The 22,130-nt window shown below is 37.4% G+C and overlaps 1 protein-coding gene across 1 annotated transcript in view; it reads right to left on the bottom strand.

Moving 5' to 3' along the window:
* The window catches only part of LOC120627198 (low-density lipoprotein receptor-related protein 2), a 53,214-nt gene that overhangs the window by 28,844 nt on the left and 2,240 nt on the right, over positions 1–22,130 (bottom strand). Inside the window, exons 4-16 of the mRNA XM_039895064.1 lie at positions 20,820–20,934; positions 20,237–20,413; positions 14,839–15,090; positions 13,610–13,707; positions 13,215–13,322; positions 11,343–11,527; positions 9,819–10,011; positions 8,611–8,773; positions 6,771–6,917; positions 4,518–4,667; positions 3,029–3,154; positions 2,490–2,634; positions 645–754 (exon numbers count right to left, since the gene is read on the bottom strand). Coding sequence (XP_039750998.1) covers positions 645–754; positions 2,490–2,634; positions 3,029–3,154; positions 4,518–4,667; positions 6,771–6,917; positions 8,611–8,773; positions 9,819–10,011; positions 11,343–11,527; positions 13,215–13,322; positions 13,610–13,707; positions 14,839–15,090; positions 20,237–20,413; positions 20,820–20,934 — 1,969 coding nt within the window. The remainder of the gene's footprint in view (positions 1–644; positions 755–2,489; positions 2,635–3,028; positions 3,155–4,517; positions 4,668–6,770; positions 6,918–8,610; positions 8,774–9,818; positions 10,012–11,342; positions 11,528–13,214; positions 13,323–13,609; positions 13,708–14,838; positions 15,091–20,236; positions 20,414–20,819; positions 20,935–22,130) is intronic.

The raw sequence follows: 22,130 nt of genomic DNA, 5'->3' as shown, positions 1-22,130 counted from the left end.
TCGGCTACTCTGACGAGCGCCTTTCACTTTATCCCTACTCCGCGGCCGACCGTCACGCGACATGCAACACAGTCGAAAAAGTCTGAAACGATGAAATTAAAGTTTCACTATATAAGAGATCTGTCACAAAAAGCTCCACTGTTGGATAGAAGCAGGCGTTACTTTGCGGAAATCCATGATATATTATGAAAATTAAGCTTAATTTGCTATACAACGCGAAAAGCAGGAGAATCTGTACACCAAACAGATCTTCGGCAATGTATCCCCTACGCACGTTTCGCTACGAAACCGGAGCATCCTCAGGAGATACCTCTACGCACGTTTTGCTCCGGTTTCAGAGCGAAACGTGCGTAGAGGGTACATTGCCGAAGACAGTGGCGTGCACTGGGTTTTTGACCAGGGTATGCATAAAGCAATTCCTTGGCATAAAATGGTAAAACTCCCCTCCAATACGAGTTATATTAAAAAAATATGGGTATGCAGTGCTTTTGCGCATGTATGAAGTGCACGCCACTGGCCGAAGATCTGTTCGGTGTGGAGTATAAGGACTGAAAAAATTATAAATTAACACTATACAGATTCTCCTTCTTTTCGCGGCGTATAGCAAATTAAGCTTAACTTTCATAAGCTCCACTATAACTTACCGATAACGTTGTTCAGCAGTAAATGTACCCTGTTGGTGCCATCTAGTCCCATGCTGTCGATGTGAATCCTATTATTTTCTTCACTCTCCAGAACTGCGACCAGCATTCGCCTTGAGTGACAAACAGACATGTTAAACAGGTTTTCGGGGTTAATTTCTTGACAGAATTCTACTACTAAACGACTTTATAACTACTTAAAATAACTTGCTATAGCTTGGATGTCACTTACAGCATACTTTTTATCATCGTATAAAAATAAACGTGTGTGCGTGTAACCTTTACGCGCGATTGAAGTAAAACTTTTATTATTATGTATTGATGGAAAAATAAAAGGTAAGGGGACTTCGCGATTTCATTTTATATTCGATTTAAAATTCATTAATACCAATTTCACATTTTATAAATATTTTCATTTGTTAAATAGAATAATTGAGAGTAGAACATTGAAGGTTAGATTCAGCACATGTCAATATAACCTTGTCATTGAATATTAAGTATAGGATGTCGCAATCGTCAGAAAATTTATTAATAATTTATTTATTACAAAACTAATAAATAAACAAGTATATTTAGAGATTTTTGCAATTTAAAATATTTTTTAAAAACTGTTGCTATTCACAATTGATCCGTTTGAAAATATTGTAAATAAATGATCCTAATTGATTATGATATTTACCACTAGCTGGAGTATAAGTCAAGAAGCGTGTAGTATATGACATATACTAACGACCAATCCAAATTATTATTTTTAAAAAGCGGAAACTACACACGCGGACTGACGGAAGCGTTACTTCCGTCAGAAAAATCTGAGTTACTCCTTATACGCGAAAAGTTTTACTTCAAAAACTGTCACTGTTTAATCATCAAAAGGCGAAACTTTAGCTGGATACATCTAAGTTGTTTTTTTATTCATCTACAATATAGCCCTTGACTGCAATCTCACCTGATAAGTAATGATGCAGTCTAAGATGGTACCGGGCTAACCTGTCCGGGAGTATGCTAGTCATACATACCTCCTAACCGGTTGCTACGCGACATCGCACCGGAATACTAAATCGCCACGGCCAAAGCCTTCCACCAGACCAGACCAGAGAAAATTCAGAAATTATGAATTCCCAAATCACCCCTGCAGCAGGGCGGGAGTCAAAGTCAAAGTCAAAGTCAAAAATATCTTTATTCAAGTAGGCCCATAGGTGGCACTTTTGATGCGTACATAAGAATTACACGGTAGTGAGATGATGGCGATAACCACATTCGTAAACATAAAACTAAAGCTACGAGGGTTCCAAACGCGTCCCGGTCTAAGAAGAAGCCCACAACAAACTTAGCCGGGTGTTTTTTTTTTTTTTGTTATCACCATCTCACAATGTCCCCTGATTATATCCCCTGACTAGGGATATAATTGACGGGTCCACCTGCTAAATTACTGGAACATGGAGAAGGAGAAGTTTACCCCCGTTTATTAATACACATATATTATTTGGATGTTATTTCCACTTGTGCGCCAGTGCTCTGAGAGTTGATAAAGCTGTGGGAGAAGATAAATTTATATCCTTTCCCCGGGGATACAGTGGCGTGCACTGGGTTTCTTACCAGGGTATGCATACAGCAGGAAAATTGCAAAAAACGGTAAAAATCCTCCTCCTATACGAGCTATATTTCAATTTTAGAGTAAGCAGTGCTTTTGTGCATGTATGAAGTGCACGCCACTGCGGGGATATAATTGTCTCCTGCCTATGCTAGCCGTGCTGGGAAGCGAACGCAGAACCGTCCACTTAAATTCACAGCGCCAATGATGCCGTCAATACCACGTTATCTTATACTTTTAGTATAAAGAAAGCTTACCCATAATCCGGCATGACGCACAGGCTAAGGGGAATCTCCTGGTCTCGGAAGGAGTACAGCAAGGTGCTATGCTTGTTCCGCAGTGATACAACTTCTAAGACGCGCCGACCCGCGTCCAACACGTACAGATTGTCTGACACGAAATCTATAGACAAAAGAAACACGACCTATAAATAAATTGAATTCATTAAATTTAGAAACAGACTTTATTTACAATAAAGATACATTATTATTTTATTAACATCGTGTCCCAAAAATTGGTCCTTACGTCTGGTGACCTAAGCTGGCGCTTATGTAGCCCACAGCTAAGTCTACACACAACACAAAAAGTACAACACAAAAAGTAAAACCATAACATGGTAAACATATTTGTAAAGCTGAATGCACACTATATCGCTATTTGCCTCTTATTATTGATAACACTAGGCGACCCGTATCGTGGGGCCCAGTTAATAGATTGCCAAAATTTAATAACTCTGCGAGCATTGGCGCACGACTAAAAATAGTTTCTTAACCGAATATTATTTAGTAAAACTTACCGTAGTCCATATCAACAACGTTTTCCAATCCCTTGTACAGAAGCAGTTCAGTCATCCCCAGCGTGAAGTCACTCATGTTTATGTGGCTTATTGATTTGTGTTGACCGTCGTAGATGTACAGGGCGTCTGCGAGTAGAAGACACACATATAAAAAATGGCAACGAACAGTTTTTTTTTATTCCTCTACATGTTAGCCCCAGACTGCAATCTCACCAGTTGCGTGCACTTCATACATGCACAAAAGCACTGCATACCCAAATTATTTTACATAACTAGTATTGGACGGGAATTTTTCCGTTTTATGCCATCCACCTGCTTCATGCATACTCTGGTCGAAAACCCTGTGCACGCCACTGAATCTCACTTGGTGGTAAGTGATGATGCAGTCTAAGATCTGTATCTGTTAGGGAGTATGGTAGTCATTAACACTAAATCTAAAGTCAGGAACACTAAATCGCTTAGCGGCACGTCTTTGTCGATAGGGTGGTAACTAGCCACAGCCAAAGCCTCCCACCAGACCAGACCAGAGAAAATTCAGAAATGATAAATTCCCATATTCCGCGAACCCGGGACCACCTGCTTAAATTCACAGCGCTCACTGTTGCGCCAGAAGGTAATAGTAGGTATTGTTGTAAGAACGGAACGGACCTGAGAGAGTCTGTGAAAAGTGTCAAAGTTGACAGGCAACTCGGGAAGAATTTAGGTCAAGTTTGACGGCAAACGGAATAACGTTGTGGTCAGAAACGTTATATGGAATTAAATAAAACAATTGAAATTCAAGTATAACAGCGTCTAATTACTTAATACAACAGGTAACATTTTAAGAATGTTCCAATCAAACTTGAAATATTCCCGTAAATACTGTTTCAAAAATATACATTTGACGGCCGACTGGCGCAGTCGGCAGCCTGACCAGACCCTGCTTTCTGAGTCCAGGGCCGTGGGTTCGATTCCCACAACTGGAAAATGTTTATGTGATGAACATGAATGTTTTTCAGTGTGTATGTTTATCTGTATATTATAAGTATTTATGTATACTATTCATAAAAATATTCATCAGTCATCTTATTACCCATAACACAAGCTACGATCACTTTGGGACTAGATGGCGATGTGTGTATGTAGTATATTTATTTATTTTATTTATACACTTATGTAACCTCATGTAACCGAATTTGAAACATTCCTCATTGGTGCTTTGCTCCTATTGGTCTTAGCGTGATGATATATATAGCCTATAGCCTTCCTCGATAAATGGGCTATACAACACTGAAAGATTTTTTCAAATCGGATAAGAAGTTCCTGAGATCATGGCGCTCAAGCAGTGGCATGCACTTCATACATGCACAAAAGCACTGCTTACCCTAAAATTGAAATATAGCTCGTATAGGAGGAGGATTTTTGTCGTTTTATGCAATTTTCCTGCTGCGTTCAAGTAAACAAACTTTTCACCTTTATATAATTATATTAAGCAAAAGTTTAAACATACCTCTGATGGAGTCGTAGGCCATGGCTTGAACCCTGCCGATGTCGAGGTTAGTGCCATGTGTTTCAGGGTTGCCGATAGCGTTGTAGTGTACGCGGCTGAACGTCGACCCCGCTCCCACTATCAGGTACTGTGGACGGTAGCCCGGGGTGGCTGGGACAACCGTTGACGGTTTGTTATTAATATATAATACTAGTTGTTGCCCGCGACTTCGTCGGCGTTTGATTTTGTTTTTTGACGTGGCATTCAATTTAGTTGTAGTTCTAAAAAAATTTATAGTATTCAGTATCGCTCAGCCTTAAATGTTTGCTTTGTCTCCAATCACATTCATCAGATCTACACGAAATTTGGGCAACATTAAACAGACATTATAACCTCTGAAGTACAAAAGCAATTATTTCAATCGGTTATCATTTGACGGCGTTATGATGTAAAGTCGTCAAACACCTTCTACTCCTCTCCCAAAAGAACTGAGCTTAATTTCGGGATAAAAAGTATCCTATATTAATTGTAATACCTTCATAAACATTTGTACAAAGTTACATGTTGATCGGTTCAGTAGTTTTTGCGTGAAAGCGTAACAAACTAACTTACGTTCACATTTATAATATTAAGGGATAGGGATAGGGATTCTTTGTGTTGTAGGCTTGTACTATGTATGATATAATAATTGATGTATATATGTATCTAATTTTTATAACTGCTTCTTGTGTACAACCTAACCCTGGGAGTCAAGTGTTTTTTTTTTCCTTTCCTTTGTTGGGTTGCCTGGCAGAGATCGCTTTTTAGCGATAAGACCGCCCATTGAACCTGTGTTTTATTTAGTGTTGTTTTTGTTTATAATTTCATTTCTGTTAGGTTTACAATAAAGTGTTGTTTCATTTCATTTCATTATTATAATTGATTATGATTACAAATAATATTTAAATTTAAGTAAAAAATTAATAAACCTTCGACACATATTTAACTAATATTTAAATCAAATATAATTTATTAGGTTTGGGTACCAGTCGTCACTGGGGCATTGATCAGACAAAATATAACTAACAAGTTTTTAGTTTTTATTTCATGACCCTTTTAATATAGTGAACATTATACTCAAGTCAGGCAGGGTCCGTGAAAAAATAGAAAATTCAGCTATTTTGTAGCGGCGGCCATTTTGGACCCATTTTCTTTAAACACAACTAAGAACTCTTCCGACTAAATCACCTTTCAAACAAAAACAAAATCAAAATCGGCTGATCCGTTCGGGAACAGACAGACAGACCAGCAGACCGACAGGCAGACAGACAGACAGACAAAAAACAGACAGACAGACAGACACACACAAACACGCACACACGCACACAAACGCAAGCTCACACACGCACACACACATACACCCACCCACACTCACACAAAAACACACACACAAACACACACACGTAATACATCCTCGTTTTTGCATCGAGGGGTTAAAAAGGTACTCAGCCACTCTTCTCGGGGAGAAAGAGAGTTATATGCATTTAAAAAAAATATTTATTTATTATATATCACTTGCTTCAACAGTGAACAGGTGAAGGAAAAACATCCTGAGGAAACCCGCATGTCTGCAAGTTCTCCATAATGTTCTCAAAGGCGTGTGAATGCGTTGGAAATGATCATGACGAAATAATAAATTGCTCTAGATTCATAACTTAATATAAATTTACTGTGTGATGGTGATAACAAAAAAAAAAATACCCGGCTGAGTTTGTTGTGGGATCTTCTTAGTAGTCTAAGAAGAGCCGTTTGGAACCCTCGTAGCTTTTGGTTTAAGTTGGCGAACGAAGTTATCACCATTCGCTTACAATTATGCAAGCATATATGTATGAACGCTTCATAAGTGCCTGTGATAGGCCTACATGAATAAAGAAATTTTAAATTTGAATTTGAGCTTCGTTAATTCAAAATTCATTTATTTCAAGTAGGCCTAATAAAAGCACTTTTGAAACGTCAAGTATGTCTGTTTGTAGTGACTCCACCACCGGTTCGCAAGGTAGATTCTACCGAGAAGAAGCCGGCAAGAAACTCAGCAGTTGCTATTTTCCAACATCAACAATTTACATTTTACATTTTAACATTCATTTTTCTATCTTGTGAGAGATGAAAGCGGAGCCGGATGCTTCCAAGCAACCTTGTCATTAAGAAATTCATCAATTGTTTAGTAACCATAATATAACTAATACATATATACTATATTACGGGATCTCAAAAAAATGTTCCATTCAAACTCACGTTGGCAGTGACCTCCAACCATCTGCATGTCGTCCGGGCAGGCGCAAACGTGGCTCGTGTTCGAGGTGATGAGGCAGATCAAGCAGTCGTGCTGGGAGCAAGGGTTCTGGGTCTTGTTCATCAGAACCGGGTGATAAATGTGTATATCTATAAAAAAAAATGGTATATAATAAAAAATATACCACGACAATACACACATCGCCATCAAGTCCCAAAGTAAGCGTAGCTTGTGTTATGGGCACTAAGATAACTGATGAATATTTTTTTATGTATAATATACATAAATACTTATAATATACAAGCGTACCAAGACCGCTTCGCCGGGCTAGATTATGCTTTATTTTATTTAAACAATAAACTTACATCATTAAATTTTTATTTTATTCTCTTCTCGAGCGGGTGAAGATCATTATCTACACCCAACAATAGAATATCATAATAGTAAATAAAAGCTGTATTTGACAGTTTGACAGTTCAAAAATAGGAGTGCTCCGATCGTCACCAAACTTTACAGGATTACTCGCCAGGTCAATCCGGAGATTCCCTTAAAGTTTCATTGAAATCGGTCCAGCCGTTTCGGAGCCTATACGGAACATACCCACACACTCTCTCTTTTATATATATAGATAGATAGGTAAACACCGAGACACTGAAAAACATTCGTGTTCATCACACAAATAGTGTCCAGTTGTGTGAATCGAACCCAAGGCCTTGTACTCAGAAAGCAGGGTCGCTGCCCACTGAACGATGTTTGACGCCAATCGGCCGTCAAACATCGTTATCGGTAATGTTGCCAGTATGACAACATTTATCGTTCAGCACCGCTAGCATGGGCAGGAGACAATTGTCTCCATGGGAAAAGAATAGAATATAATACAAAAACTTTTGCAACACAACACAATAGGAAAAAACACAAGGTAAACAGTAATGTCATGCAAATTATAATAACACCTTAATTATAAAATTATTTTTCCATTTTATACAAAATTTCAGAACATCAAGGTATCAAAACTGTGAAATTAAATAACAACGTCAACTTAAAATTAAACAATATAAAGTAAACCAGAATATAAACCTAGAAACACAATTATTTTAACCTCTAGTTTTAGATATTCGTCTACTGAATAAAACTGATGAAGCATAAGTCAGGGGATATAACCGGGGATATAATTTTTGTCTTCTTCCTGTGCTACCCTAGCAGGAAAGTTTTTTTGGAATCCCCGTCCTTGAAATGTCTCGATCTCGTCACTTGTTCAAGAACCGCCCCTGTTCCCCCCACTCGGAATATTTAGCAAAAGATTTATCCTGGCAAAAGAAAACATTCGCACGATCGGTTAACTAAAGAAACCAGATGGTACATACACAAAACGAATGAGTGAGTTTCTTCTGTATTTGTGTTTAATTTGTATAAAATGTGTGTGTGCATTAAAGACTTCAAACAAACAAACAAACAAAACAAAACCCTCAGCGAACCACACTTTCCCGGATGCAAGATAACAGATAAACTCCATTACAATTCCATTACAAGGTCATGAAGATTACATAGTAATAATATCAAAAAGGAAATGTCAATCTAATGTTTACATTTGAAATGGAACCCTTTGAGCGCTGTAACCAGATTTATATAGAGACGGACTTATTATAATTATAATTATTAAATATTTTTGCCTTGAATATCTCTTCTAAATATTACCGCTTTAAAAAAAAATTGATTGCTTAGTTAGGGCGTGACGGGAGGACAAACAGATACACTTTTGCATGTATCAACCATCCATGTCAGCTGTCACGCTCTTAACATGCGATCACAACATCAAGCAAATCTGTGGGCATCGCCACTCACCGAACACTGGCATTTCCAGTGAAAGCAGAATGTTTCTGTTGAAGGTGGTGCCGTGTATCTTGTCCGTCGTCTGTATGGTGTTTGACGTGAAGTCGCTCCAGAACACCGTGTTCTCGAAAACTGCCAGCGAGTACGGATGATGGAAGGGCTCCTCGAAGAACGACTGAAAATAAATAAATAAATATAAATATACTACTACAATACATTATACACACAGCGCCATCTAGCCCCAAAGTAAGCTTAGCTTGTGTTATGGGTACTAAGATGCCTGATGAATATTTTCTATGAAAAATATACATAAATACTTATTATATACAGATAAACACCCAGACACTGAAATACATTCATGTTCATCACACAAATTTTTCCAGTTGTGGGAATCGATCTCACGGCCTTGGACTCAAAAAGCGGGGTCGCTGCCTACTGCGCCAGTCGGCTGTCAAGTTATCGCCATCAACTCACTTCTATGTCATATTTTACATGTAATGTAATGTCAAAAGTGCCATCTATGTGCCGTCTATTTGAAGAAAGAAAAAGTTGACTTTGACTTTGACTTTCAACTGACTCTGTGCCAAAAATCGACTTTATTCGTTCCTTAGGGTGTAAAGCAAGGATAAACAAAGAAACTCACTTTCGCATTTCTAATATTAGCAAATTCTGTACCGCTCCGAATCTACGGATTCAGAACATTCGGAGCGGTACAGAATTTGTATGATAAACATGGTTCAATCATGGTCTATGCAAAGTTGGCGGCCAACATAGTGGAAAATAATTAATTTCTAAAAAAAAAAACTTGAAGTGATAGATAGTGGGTATGAATTCGGGATCTCTTTCGGGGGAACCGAGTTGAAACCCCGGCACGTACCTCTTTCTCTTTCGCACGCATGCTTCAAAGTTATGTGCATTTTTAATTTAAGAAGGTAATATCACATGCTTCAACGTGCCTGAACCTGCATGCCTGAGAGTTCTCCATAATGTTACAAGGTCGTGTGTAGTCTGACCGCACTGGGCCAACTTGCTCAATCTGAGAGAAGACCCGTGCCCTGTAGTGGACCGGTAATGGATTGATGATGATAATGATTGAGTTTCTTGTTGGTTTCTTCTCGGTAGAATCTGCCTTTCGAACCGGTAGAGTCACTACCAACAGACAGACTTGACGTTTCAAAAGTGCTTATACTAGGCCTACTTGAAATAAATCAATAACTTACATAGATCATCCTATCCTCGAGTCTGATCACTTTAATAGTTTCATCCACGTAATACAGTCTTCCATTGGGAGCGTCCAACGCAAGGCCAGTGGCGACGGAGCTTAGGTTGTTGACCAACACTTCCGCGTTGGATCCGTCCATGTTCGCGTGCATTATTACCTCCCTTTCGTGCCAGTCGACCCAGTACATTTTGCTACAACAAACAATGGAGAATTTAATTCCGAGAGTTGCCCATGGACACAGTACAGTTTACTACAATAACAATCAAGAAATTATTATCCAGAGTGCCCATAGACACAACATTTTACTACAACAAAAAATGGAGAATTTAATTCCGAGAGTTGCCCATAGACACAGAATATTTTAGTACAACAAAAACGGAGAAATATTTTTCCAGAGTGCCCCTAGCCTACATTTTGTTACAACAAACAATAGAGAATTTAGTTCTCAGAGTTGCCCCTCGATATTCCTACAGCAAACAATTGAATTTTTTATAACCAAAGTTGCCCATCAACCAAGTACATTTTGCTACAACAAACAATGGGAATTTAAATCCTAGAGTTGCCCATCGACCCAGAACATTTAGCTACAGCAAACAATGGAGTATTTAATTCCGAGAGTTACCCATAAACACAGAACATTTTACTATAACAAAAACAGAGAAATTATTTTCCAGAGTGCTCATAGACACAACATTTTGCTGACACAAACAATGGAGAAATTATTCTCCCATCGACCCAGTCCATTTTTGCTGCAAGCAAACTTTTGGAACATCTAGGCTTTCCTAAGGATAGGACTCCTCCTAAGCAGCTGGACCAGTTTAGATGAAATGTTGTGTGTATATTGCAAAACGAAAAAAACTGGATGGTTTAAAAACACCATTGGACTCTGTGGGTACAAATTCAAATAAAGAAATGTTTTATTCATGTAGACCTTATCACAGACACTTATGAAACGTTAATACATTTTACATGTTAACACTAACGTTAGGTGATGGTGATAACTGCATTCCTGCAGCTAGGAGGGTTCCAAACGCGCTCTGGTCTTTTGTTATCACCATCTCACAGTCGAGTTAATATTTAGCTATGAAGTTGAAGCAATTCATACCCAAGCTTTTTTATCATACATGTAATCCTTAATATTATAATAGGATTTTTCTATAAGCTTATGTTTTATATAAACTTTGAACTTATTGAGAGACATCTTAAGGATTTCATCTGGTAATTTGTTATAAAATGATATACAATTACCTTTAATGAATTACTAATTTTATGCAGCCTAGTAAACTGCACTACAAGTTTAATTTTATTTCTAATCACTCCACACAGTTAGTTGTTGTTACAGTTCACTTTCTTTTTTAATTTTATTATATTTATAAGTACATAAATTAAATTTCCAAATGTGTATTGATTATGCACCGTGGGTATATCATACTCAATGTGACGCTGTTTTAGCGGGTAGAACAATGTCTGTCGGATCCATTAGTATTATAATAAAATTGAACTAAATGTTAATTTTACTCACCCTTGCCTCGGATCCAGTGTAACGAACCTCGGGTGTTTTGTGCTAGTTTTCAGAGTGGTGCACACTGAGCCATCTGACCGACAAACCGATATGATGCCGCGTTTCTGGTCGCCGAAATATATGTTATCCCCCAAGTAATCTATAGCTATGTCACCTGGATCTTCCAGACCTAGAGCTGCTATCACCTGGTAACATTTTTTTTTATTAATACCTCATTATCCTACTAATATTATAAACTAGCTGTTGCCCGCGACTTCGTCCGCTTTTGTTTTTGTTTTTCGAAAGACATGTGCCTCATAAATGTGGCAACCCTTAATATATTAAGTGCTGCCACATTTATGAGGATATTTTATACATAATGTATTTAGGATAGCTAAGCCTGGTTTAAAATCGTCAAACACTTTCGTCCCCTCTCCCAAGAGAACCGAGCTTAATGTCGGGATAAAAAGTATCCTATATTACTTCTAACACTTCCAAGAATATGTGTACAAAGTTTCATGAGGATCGGTTAAGTAGTTTTTGCGTGAAAGCGAAACAAACAAACTTACATTCACATTTATAATATTAAGTAGGGATAGGGATAGGTATAATTCACCTCAGCAGACGACCACACACAGATAATAAAAAAAAACTTGACTTCATTTCGCACCTGGTATTAACAGTGGCGTGCATATTGGCTATGCGCAGGGTGTGCAGATGATATAAAATAAAGAAATTCTCTGGTACGAGTTATAAAAACTTAAGGGTAGGCTTTTTATGACTCTTACAATGCCAGCCCTTAAGTATTTTATACCTAACTCGTACTAAAAATTTTTTTCAATTTACATCATCCATTTTCCATTTTATTCATTACTATTTGGCGCAGTGGGCAGCGACCCTGCTTTCTGGAACATGTTTGTTTGATGAACATTAATGTTTTTCAGTGTCTGGGTGTATTTATGTATATTATAAGTATTTATGTATATTATTCATCTTCGTTACCAACTCCGACAAATTATAACCGATTTAAATAATTATTTTTGTACTATAGAGGTTATATGTGTTTAATTTTTCCCAAACTGTGGTTGGAGATAGAGGACAGAACTTCTCAGCGGACAGCAGCAAACCCCTTATTTAAGGCTTAGCGATACTTTTAATTATTTTTAATTGAACAACACATCAAAAAACAAAATCAAACGCAGATAAAGTCGCGGGCTAGTAAATAAATAAATAAATATACTACGACAATACACACATTACCATCTAGGCCCAAAGTAAGCGTAGCTTGTGTTATGGATACTGAGATAGCAAATGCATATTTTTTTATGAATAAAATACACATAAATACTTATAATATACAGATGAACACCCAGACACTGAAAAACATTCATGTTCATCACACAAACACTCTCCAGTTGTGGGAATCGAACTCACGGCCTTGGACTCAGAAAGCAGGGCCGCTGCCCACTGCGCCACTCGGCCGTCGATGGATTGCATGGCTAGGCTTTATTGAATTGCACGGCTTCCCACTCGAGTCTTTCCATTTTTCTATCATATCAACCCTTTACCGGCCCACTACAGGGCACGGGTCTCCTCCCACAATAAGAAGGCGTTAAAGCCGAAGTCCACCACGCTGGCTGAGTGCGGATTGGTGGACTCCACACACCTTTGAGAACATGTAGAACTCTCAGGCATGCAGGTTTCCTCACGATGTTTTCCTTCACCGTTAAAGCAAGTGATATTATAATTACACAACTAAGAAAAGTTGGAAGTGCGTGCTGGGATTCGAACTCGGCCCACTCGAAAGTGAATTCGAGCTCCTACCCACTGGGCTATAACCGCTTCATTTAGTTTTTACTTAAATAACTTTTGGGTTACTGTTGGGTTTATTACCTGTTTAGAATCTTTAACATCGTCGAGTCTTGCCCTCATGATGGCCTGGTGACCTTGTGCCGTCTCCACCCAGTACAGATAGTTCCCGTCATAGGAAACTGCGTGGGCCTGCACAAAAGTTAATAAAATATAGAAAATTTAAAAAAAATTGGCTAAGTTTGTTGTGGGCTCTTCTTAGACCAGGGCGCGTTTGGAACCCTCCTAGCTTTAGTTTTAATTTAACGAATGCAGTTATCCGTTATAACTTATCACCATCACTAACATTATATAGTATTAACATGTATAATGTATGAATGCTTCATAAGTGCCTGATGTAAGGTCTACATGAATAAAACATGTTTGAATTTGAATTTCTTAATTCTATGTTTACGATGATGAAAATTATAACTTCACACCTGTTTGATGCCCGTTGTGGCGATCACTTGATGCTTCGATTTAACTGATACATATCTTATGTCGTTGCGCGTGTTGAAGAATAATAACGCTTCTGGATCTAAAAACGAGACATATAATTAAGTAATTGAATGACTCATTTTGAAAAACTGTCCTATGTTGTCCGGAAGTATCTACTATATCCATAAAATATCTTATTTTTGCAGAAATTAAATGTTTTTTTGTTTTAATTTTATTTTAAATTAAAAAGCTCGCCGGTTAGAGCTTTAAGTCAGAGCTTTGGAAAGTCACTTCCAAAGTTTTGATTTGGAACCGGTAAAAAAAAATTTTGACCGGCTTTATAATCGATAATGAGTCCAAAACAGATTTTTATTTAATTTTTGTCTGTCCGTCTATCTGTCTGTCTGCCCGGGAATTACGTGAAAACTACTGAACGGATTTAAATAAAATTTGTTATAGTGGTAGCTGAAATTCCGGGTCAACATATAGGCTACTTTTTATCCCGATAAACAATAAGCCTCTCCCGGGAAATGAGATGAACATTTTTATCAATTTTACTTTATAGCTCCGTTAAATTTGAACCGATTTTAATAATTCTTTAATGAAGATCTGGTAAATATTGTCGGAGATAAAGGACATAATTCATCATAGATAACAGCGAGTCGCAAGGCATCTGGGACAACGATCGAATGCATGTCTACTTATATTATAAATGCGAAAGTTTGTGAGTATGGATGTATGAGTGGATGGGTGTATGTATGGATGGACGGACATGGCTAAAGTAATAATTATTACCTACAAAAAAGGTCCGGGAGGCTAAATGTCTAAGTGTTAAGACACAATTACCGCTTTTTGTTATAATTTGTCAATCAAAACACGGGTACAATCTTAAGATGGTGACGTTCCTATCATCTGATAGGAACGTCACCTCATCCAAATAAATAGTTTTATAGTTGAAATTAAATATGTACCTGCAAATTCCTCTTTAAATTATTTAAATTGGACCTATCGTTTAGAAGTTACGACGGGTATAGAAATGCTAAAAGACATTAAATCCGATAATAACCGATTTGACGCAGACGAAGTTGCGCGGGTCAGCTAGTACTTGATACGATTCCAGCGATTAGTAGCGTTCTCTACCAACCTTAGGATCAGGACAACATGAGCGAGAAGGAAAAGGTGTTGTAAAATTGAGTACCGACTATGAGATATGGGGCCCTAAAAACCTTACCTGGAGCAAAGCACAAGTACTTCGCGACATCAGGCGTGTATCCGTGATCACACACACATTGAAAATGGTCCCCTTTGTTCACACACATGTGTGAGCAAACCGGTTTCTCTTCGGCGCAGTGGTCGGTCTCCTCGCACTGCTTGGTCGTGGTGTTATATATCTTGTATGTCTCGCACAAGCAGGAGGGCCCAAACCGTTGGGGCTTGCAGACCGCGTTTTGAGGACACGTGTGGTTTTCACACATAGTAGGCCCTGTAATTGTTAAGCATATTTTTTCTTAGTAGCCACTGACGTAATTTTTAATCGTAGAACTTTTTGTTAGCTCGACCGGGGAAGTACCTACTACCGACATTTATTTCAGTCGCTAAGCGGCATGCTGTGTTCCGGTCTCAAGGACGTGGCCGCCGTAATTATATTTTACTATTTAATAAGCCAGTTCTTAACACCTACGCCTCTTATTATTATTAAACTCCTTATTTGTATACCACAACATTATCATATAAGTACAAAATATAATAAAAACAGAAACATAATTAAAGATGTAGAATACAAAAGGCGGCCTTATCGCTTAATAGTGATCCCTGCCAGGTAACCTTTGAATTAGGAAAAAAAAGAAGAGGAGAATAGACTGCTGCTGGTACAAATTTTTAAAATACATACATGCGAATAACTATATACTAATACAAAAAGTAGTGTACACAAATAATCAAAGTACATGAAATAATTAATAAATAAATATAAAAATAACACTCTAATCTTATATCTTTGATCGAGCAATTCTTGTGTATATATAATTGGAATCTCAGAATCGGCTCCAACGATTTTCATGAAATTTAGTATACAGGTGGTTTCGGGGGCGATAAATCGATCTACGAGCTAGGATTCATTTTTGGAAAATGTCGTTTTATTAGTGTTTTCCGGTAATAAACGATTTGGGGTCAGCTAGTATATATAATAACAACACTGATGGACGCAACCAGGTTGATGGACGTATTCAGCACGTTTCAGAACGTGTTCTTTGCATGCCCTGCAAATGTTTCTATGTTTATAGATGATTTTCCACTTATCATCAGGTGGACCATCTGCGTGGTCCTAAGTTTTTTTTATAATTTGCCATACCACATTTGTGGTTTCCAATACCTGTTGATGAATACAGGGCGGCGCTTTGTGGGAAGTGTACCCTGCGAAGTTTTGCTTGGTTTATTAGAATCATCATTATTAAACCGTTGCCGGCACTATAAAACGTGTAAATCAAAACCGAAATAATACTACACAGGATTTAGAGGTACATTATTTACTGTCTCTGAGACTTATCTGAAAACTGAAAACATTAGTTTTTGAGTAGACCACCACCACAGTATTTACTGAAAGTAATCTGACGCAGCCGATTTTATTATCAAATTAATATCATGTGACCCCTGTCACTTTATTAGGTACGCGTCAAGTAGAGTAGGTACTATGCGCGTGTCGGTATTTTATCTTCATTAGGGTTGTCTAAGTAAATACTTAAAATGTTTTGAATTCGTTTGTATATAAAAGAAAATTTTAATTTATTTCTTTTGATTTCATATTTCTACACGGTGTTTCCTTATGAAATATACTTATGCATCCATCAATATTATTTCGTAATTATGTTACACATTTTATAGGGCATGGATCTCCTCTCAGAATGAGAAGGTGTTATAGTCGTAAAAAAGTAATAGGCCCGTTTTGACATTTGTCATCGCGACGTAACTAGTTATGGAACCATAAGACTCGGTACTCGATACTCACGATAAATCAATTCAAGTTTGTATCAGTACTTGATTGATATGTTTATGTATTGTAAAGTGTTTGTTCGTTCAAAGTATTCCTCTAACTTCACAACCAATTCGCTTGACTGGCTGTTGGTTATACGTCCACTTTTCAACATGTTGAAACAGAGTTCGTACTATATAACAACAAACACAAAAATCGAGTCAAATCACTATGTTTAAATCAATATCCAAAGTAGAAGAGCAAAAGTTAATGTAATAGTAAACAGTATATATCAAACTTAAACGAGCGCACAGTCAACTTTACAAGATGGGGAACGAAAAACTGCGCGGTGCGCGCGGGGACGCTTCAGTCATGTGCCGCTTGGTCAGATAGATCAACTCATACTCATTATTTAGAACCCAGTGTCGTCAATTCAAAATTTTATTTGCGGCTTTGAGAACCAAGCGCGGCGGCTTTCGATATTCAGTAAAAAAATGGTTACAACTCTAGAATAAAAAAAAAAAGACTGAGAACTGAGTAACTGTTTCCGAAACGTTTCGCAACAATTATAAATTGCATGCTACTATAAAGTAAGCGCAAAAAGAATACTCGCGATATATTCTTTCATATTATTTAACGTCCCAAAAAAATTTACGTATTTTTTTAAACACTGTATTGTAATTGATTTTTATTTTATGGTTTCTTTCAGTTTTGTTCCAAGTTACATTCTATGGTCTTGCACAAATGTTAAAACGGGCCTTTTACATTTTTACGACTATAGTGGAGCACATAAAGGGTATGCACCAAACGGTCAGATAATATAAAATGAAAAAATCTCCTGCATACCCATGTTTTTACAGTGCAGTAAAACTTATGGCTAGGCTATGCCAACACTTATGTTTTTATAACTCTTACTGGAGATTTTTTCATATTATTTAAACTGCCCGTTTGGTGCATACCCTGTATGCTTGAGCATACGGTCATACCCTCTTTGAGAGGAGACCCATGCCTTATATAGGGCTGGCAACGGTTTAATAATGTTGATTATGATGATAATAAATCAAGCAAAACTTAACAGAGTATGCAAGATACACGTCCGACAAAGCGCCGCCCTGTGACCATCATCCTGAGGTTTTTTATGGTTATAATTATAACTTCATAGCTGAGTGCCGCATGTACGGTAAGATGGGAACTTCAAGGTAAGGTAGAGTAAGTGAAGAAGGCCTAGTAAACCTCTCCATAGGAGATTTGTTAGGTTTACCAAAGGGACTGGTACATACCAGTTAAACCTGTGACTCAAACATGGGGAATAGGGTGGAATGGTCCTTTACATAGGACTGATCAGTTTTCTGGCATTGGCACACATCCTCTCATTTAAAATAGCAAGTAAATACATAAGAATTGGTATTATATAGTATTATATTATTATTGGTATTATATTAGTATATTGGTTTCAGCTTCTATCACTAAAAATAGAAAAATAGAAGAGTAACTGTCACCTTAAGTATCTACATTGTACATTGTGACAGTAATTATTGAAAAAAAAAACAATTTTAAAACTTAACAAATTTAATTTTGATTTATTTTAATGAAAAATAACCACAAATCTAAAAATAATCTATGTACTAAAATAAAACTAAATAAAATCTGAAACATCTTTAAAACCACCGCAATGGTACAGGCTGTAGATGCTGGATTCTTTGGCAAAGATAGGTAATCCACTGTCCCAAAGTATTTTAACTTATTTTTTCTTCCTTTTAAATAGATTACCCTTGTTAATGCTATTCTTGCATTGTATCAAGATTTTATTTCTTTCTCTAGTCAACAAGTCACTTTTTGTAACTGTGGTTTTTAACTTATCAAATGCAGAAGAGATACTTTTTTTTAGTGCATCTGCACAGACTTTCATATGCCTCTCATTTCCATATACCTGTTTCTTGATGTTCTTCCATAGGGCCACTTCAAGAGGCGAGAGGTCTGAGGACTTTGGTGGCCATTCGCAAGGCCCATTTCGTCCAATCCACTGTTTTCCAAAAATCTCACTTAATCGTTCTCTCGCAACAGGCACAGAATGTGCAGGTAGTCCGTTTAATTGGTACCACAACTGCTTACGCACATTCAGGGGCAGCTCTTCTAAGTAGTCAGCAACTGGGCCGCTTAGTAATTCCAGAAATTTTGCTGTATTCAAGTTACCATCAATAAATATTGGACCAATTATTTCATTTCTATGTATACCGGCCCAGACGTGCACCTTAACAATATCCTCTTCAGGTTTAGCGAACATATATGGCCACACACCTGGAGCGCACCAGAAGTGCCTGTTTTTATTACTCATAACACCGTTTGGTGCAAAGAAGCTCTCTCCTGTCCACATAATATTGGAAAGGAAGTCAGGGTCTTCCGATACTTTACCTAATATCCAACGGCAAAAAGTTTCTCTACCTGGAACTTCAAAGGTAACCAATTGGGCTTTACTGAGTTGTAAGGGATTTTCAGATTTGTTTCTTACCAGAGGCCGGCGAGCTGCCTGTCGCGATTTATAAATAGAGCTGTTTTTATAGCGTGTTGGGTCCACTGCCGTTACTTCAATTGGTTGTAGAACCGTACTTGCTGGTACCAATGCCTGGTTTCCTCGCAGTTTCTTAAGTGCTAGTGTGATGGTGCGCACGCTTTTGGGACATGTTCGAGTGGCACCATACCTCTCTTTGTATGTTTTTAGAGCCAGCGCCGCGTTTTGTTTGCACTCTCCGTAGATCAAGATCATATCAGTGTACTCCGAAGCAGTGTAACGATGGGGTGGCATCGTTTCATGTATCTTCCACTCAATCCTAAGTCTAACTATCTATAACGAGACTCCATAAGATACAAAAGAAATACTAAACTACACTAAACTTTCTAAACTTTCCACGAAAAGGCGCCAAAACTAACCCAAAATCCAAATATGAAATTTCCCAAAGAGTATTTAAATTTTAAGATAAAGGTCTGTGGTATTTATTCTCAGATATAAATAACCTCAGATAAAATCAAGTGACCTTACATGTAGGGGTTATATCTGTGAGGGGTACCTCCTTTTACTTGTTTTACTCTAGTTTTACTTTATTTACCGAAGATATAGGTTCATTATCTTATTTATTTACCTACTAATCTGTGCCAAACTCTAAAACAGTTTGAAATTACCACAGATTACCACAGTCCTTCCCACAGTAACCACGTATTTGAACCGTTTGTCTGAATTTAAGGTCGGTTTGGAGAGAGCAGAGTGGGTGTCCCCTATTATTGTAATAAGGATGTCCTCACAACAAAAAATTGTAGTACTTCAGAAGAAATATTTTCGGTAAATTTTGAGGTTATGTTTACATTATACACAAAATCCGATAGAACCTAAGTAGCCGGCTGGATTTAAGATTATATTACATTATTAATTCTACTATTATTACAACAACAATAAGTATAGTTTTGCCGTGCTTTTTACAAAAATTGCAATTTAAATTTTCGATTGACTCAATTTTTTAAAAACGATGTGTTTCCCCAAACAAAAAAGCAGTTTGCTCATCTCAACAAGCTAATTTAGGACGCAAGATATGATATCCCACCCTTTCATAGTTTCATAGACCCAGTGTTTTATTCCCAAATCGATACAAAAAGATTTTCATATACTTACAATGCTCACAAAACGTGCCTTCATCGCTACCATCCTTGCAGTCTTTGAGTCCATCGCACATATATTCCGCTGGCAAGCAATAAGACTTATCCAGACAAGTGTACCTTCCCCTCTTCTCGCAGTACGACAAATCGTGCAAGTACATATCGTGTAACGTTTTCGAATGCAATATGTGTCCTGAAATTTTTTTTAATCATCAGACTTTTGTCAACTGGCGCAGTGGTGAGCGCCCTGGTTTTAAGTTGCAGTGCCCGGGTTCGATTCCCGGCGTTGGCAATTTTGGACTTTAATTTCAGAATATCCTCCTGGTGGGCTTCGGCCGTGACTAGTTACAACCAAACAGACAAAGATATGCCTAAGAGATTTAGCGTTGCGGTACGATGTCGTGAAGAAACCGATTAGGGGTATGGCTTAAATATCCCATACTCCGAAGGTTAGCCCGCTACCAAACATCAGAATGCACCACCACTTACCACCAGGTGAGTTTACAGTCTAGTACTGGATTAAAAAAATAAAACAGTAAGAATAGTTAGCAAGATGCCTTTTTTAAATTTTTAATCGATGGTGAAAATGTTAAACTTACTGCATGTATCCCTAGCATCTTCGTCGGATCTATCGTTACAGTCGTAATAGCCATCGCACATCCAAAACTTTGAAATACACTTTTTGCCGTCACATAGGAATCCTTTGCATGTTGACTAAAAATAAATTACTTAATTATTATTCGTGCTAACTGCTACCCCCTAATCGTGGGCGTACCCCCTGGAAATCTCACAAAAAAATTATGAACTCTCTTAAAAAATGCATGGCGGCCAAGATACGGACAGAGTGAAAAAAATAAATACACAAAAACTTCACAAAACAGCTGTGGAAGATCTGACTTAAATAAAAAAGTCTCACTTGCTCCGACGAAACACTTGGCACTCTATGATAAGATCGGAAATGATAAACTAGACTACGATATAGTATGAAAACTAAGCTTAATTTGCTATACTCCGTTGTGTTAACAATTATTCATTGTAAAATCAACATCTGAAGATGCTCCGGTTTCGGAGCGAAACGTGCGTAGAGGGTAAATTGGCGAAGGTCTACTTGGTGTGGAGTATAAGGATTGAAGAAATTATAAATTACACCATACAGATTCTCCCGCTTTCCGCGGAGTATATCAAATTAAGTTTTATTTTCATAATATAACCACCTACTTCCATCCAATATTTAGCCTACAAAATCTTGTTTGACGCCCTTACACAATACACCCTTAAAAAAAATTCTTAAATAAAATGACAAGTCCTCTATTTCAAAAAATCTTCATTATGTCCAGAATTAGACGACAAACCACATAATTTCGGATCATAAACTAAAAGTCGTATCGTCGATATTCCGGGTCAACATATAGGATACTTTTTATCCCGATAAACAATAAGTTTCTTCCAGGAAATGGGAACCAATTTTACTTCACAGCTCTTTATTTTTTTATTTGAAAGTGTATACTATCAAGCATGTATTGTCTAATGAAGATCTGACTAATATTGTCGGAGATAAAGGATATAACTCTTCACAGATAACAGCAAGCCGCAAGGCATATGGGACAAGGATCGAATGCATGCGTACCATCCTACTAATATTATAAATGAGAAAGTTTGTGAGGATGTATGTATGTATAAAGGGATGGACATGTTTAAAGTAATCTGATTGATTGAAAATGTTTAAAGGCTTTGATATGGAAAAGAACAAAGGCTACCTTTTTATTCAGATTTCTTAAATTGTTCCAGAGGGAAAATTGAAAATTGTTTACGAGCTATGCTATAGGCAGACTCGAATTGATATACAAATTATGTCGTGTATAGGAGTATAATTATTTACATTATGTGCTTCAAACAAAAATATAAATTTT

The sequence above is a fragment of the Pararge aegeria genome, chromosome 1 (assembly GCF_905163445.1).
Source record: "Pararge aegeria chromosome 1, ilParAegt1.1, whole genome shotgun sequence".
In the NCBI taxonomy this organism is placed as follows: domain Eukaryota; kingdom Metazoa; phylum Arthropoda; class Insecta; order Lepidoptera; family Nymphalidae; genus Pararge; species Pararge aegeria.
This window is presented reverse-complemented; position numbering and strand designations above follow the sequence as displayed.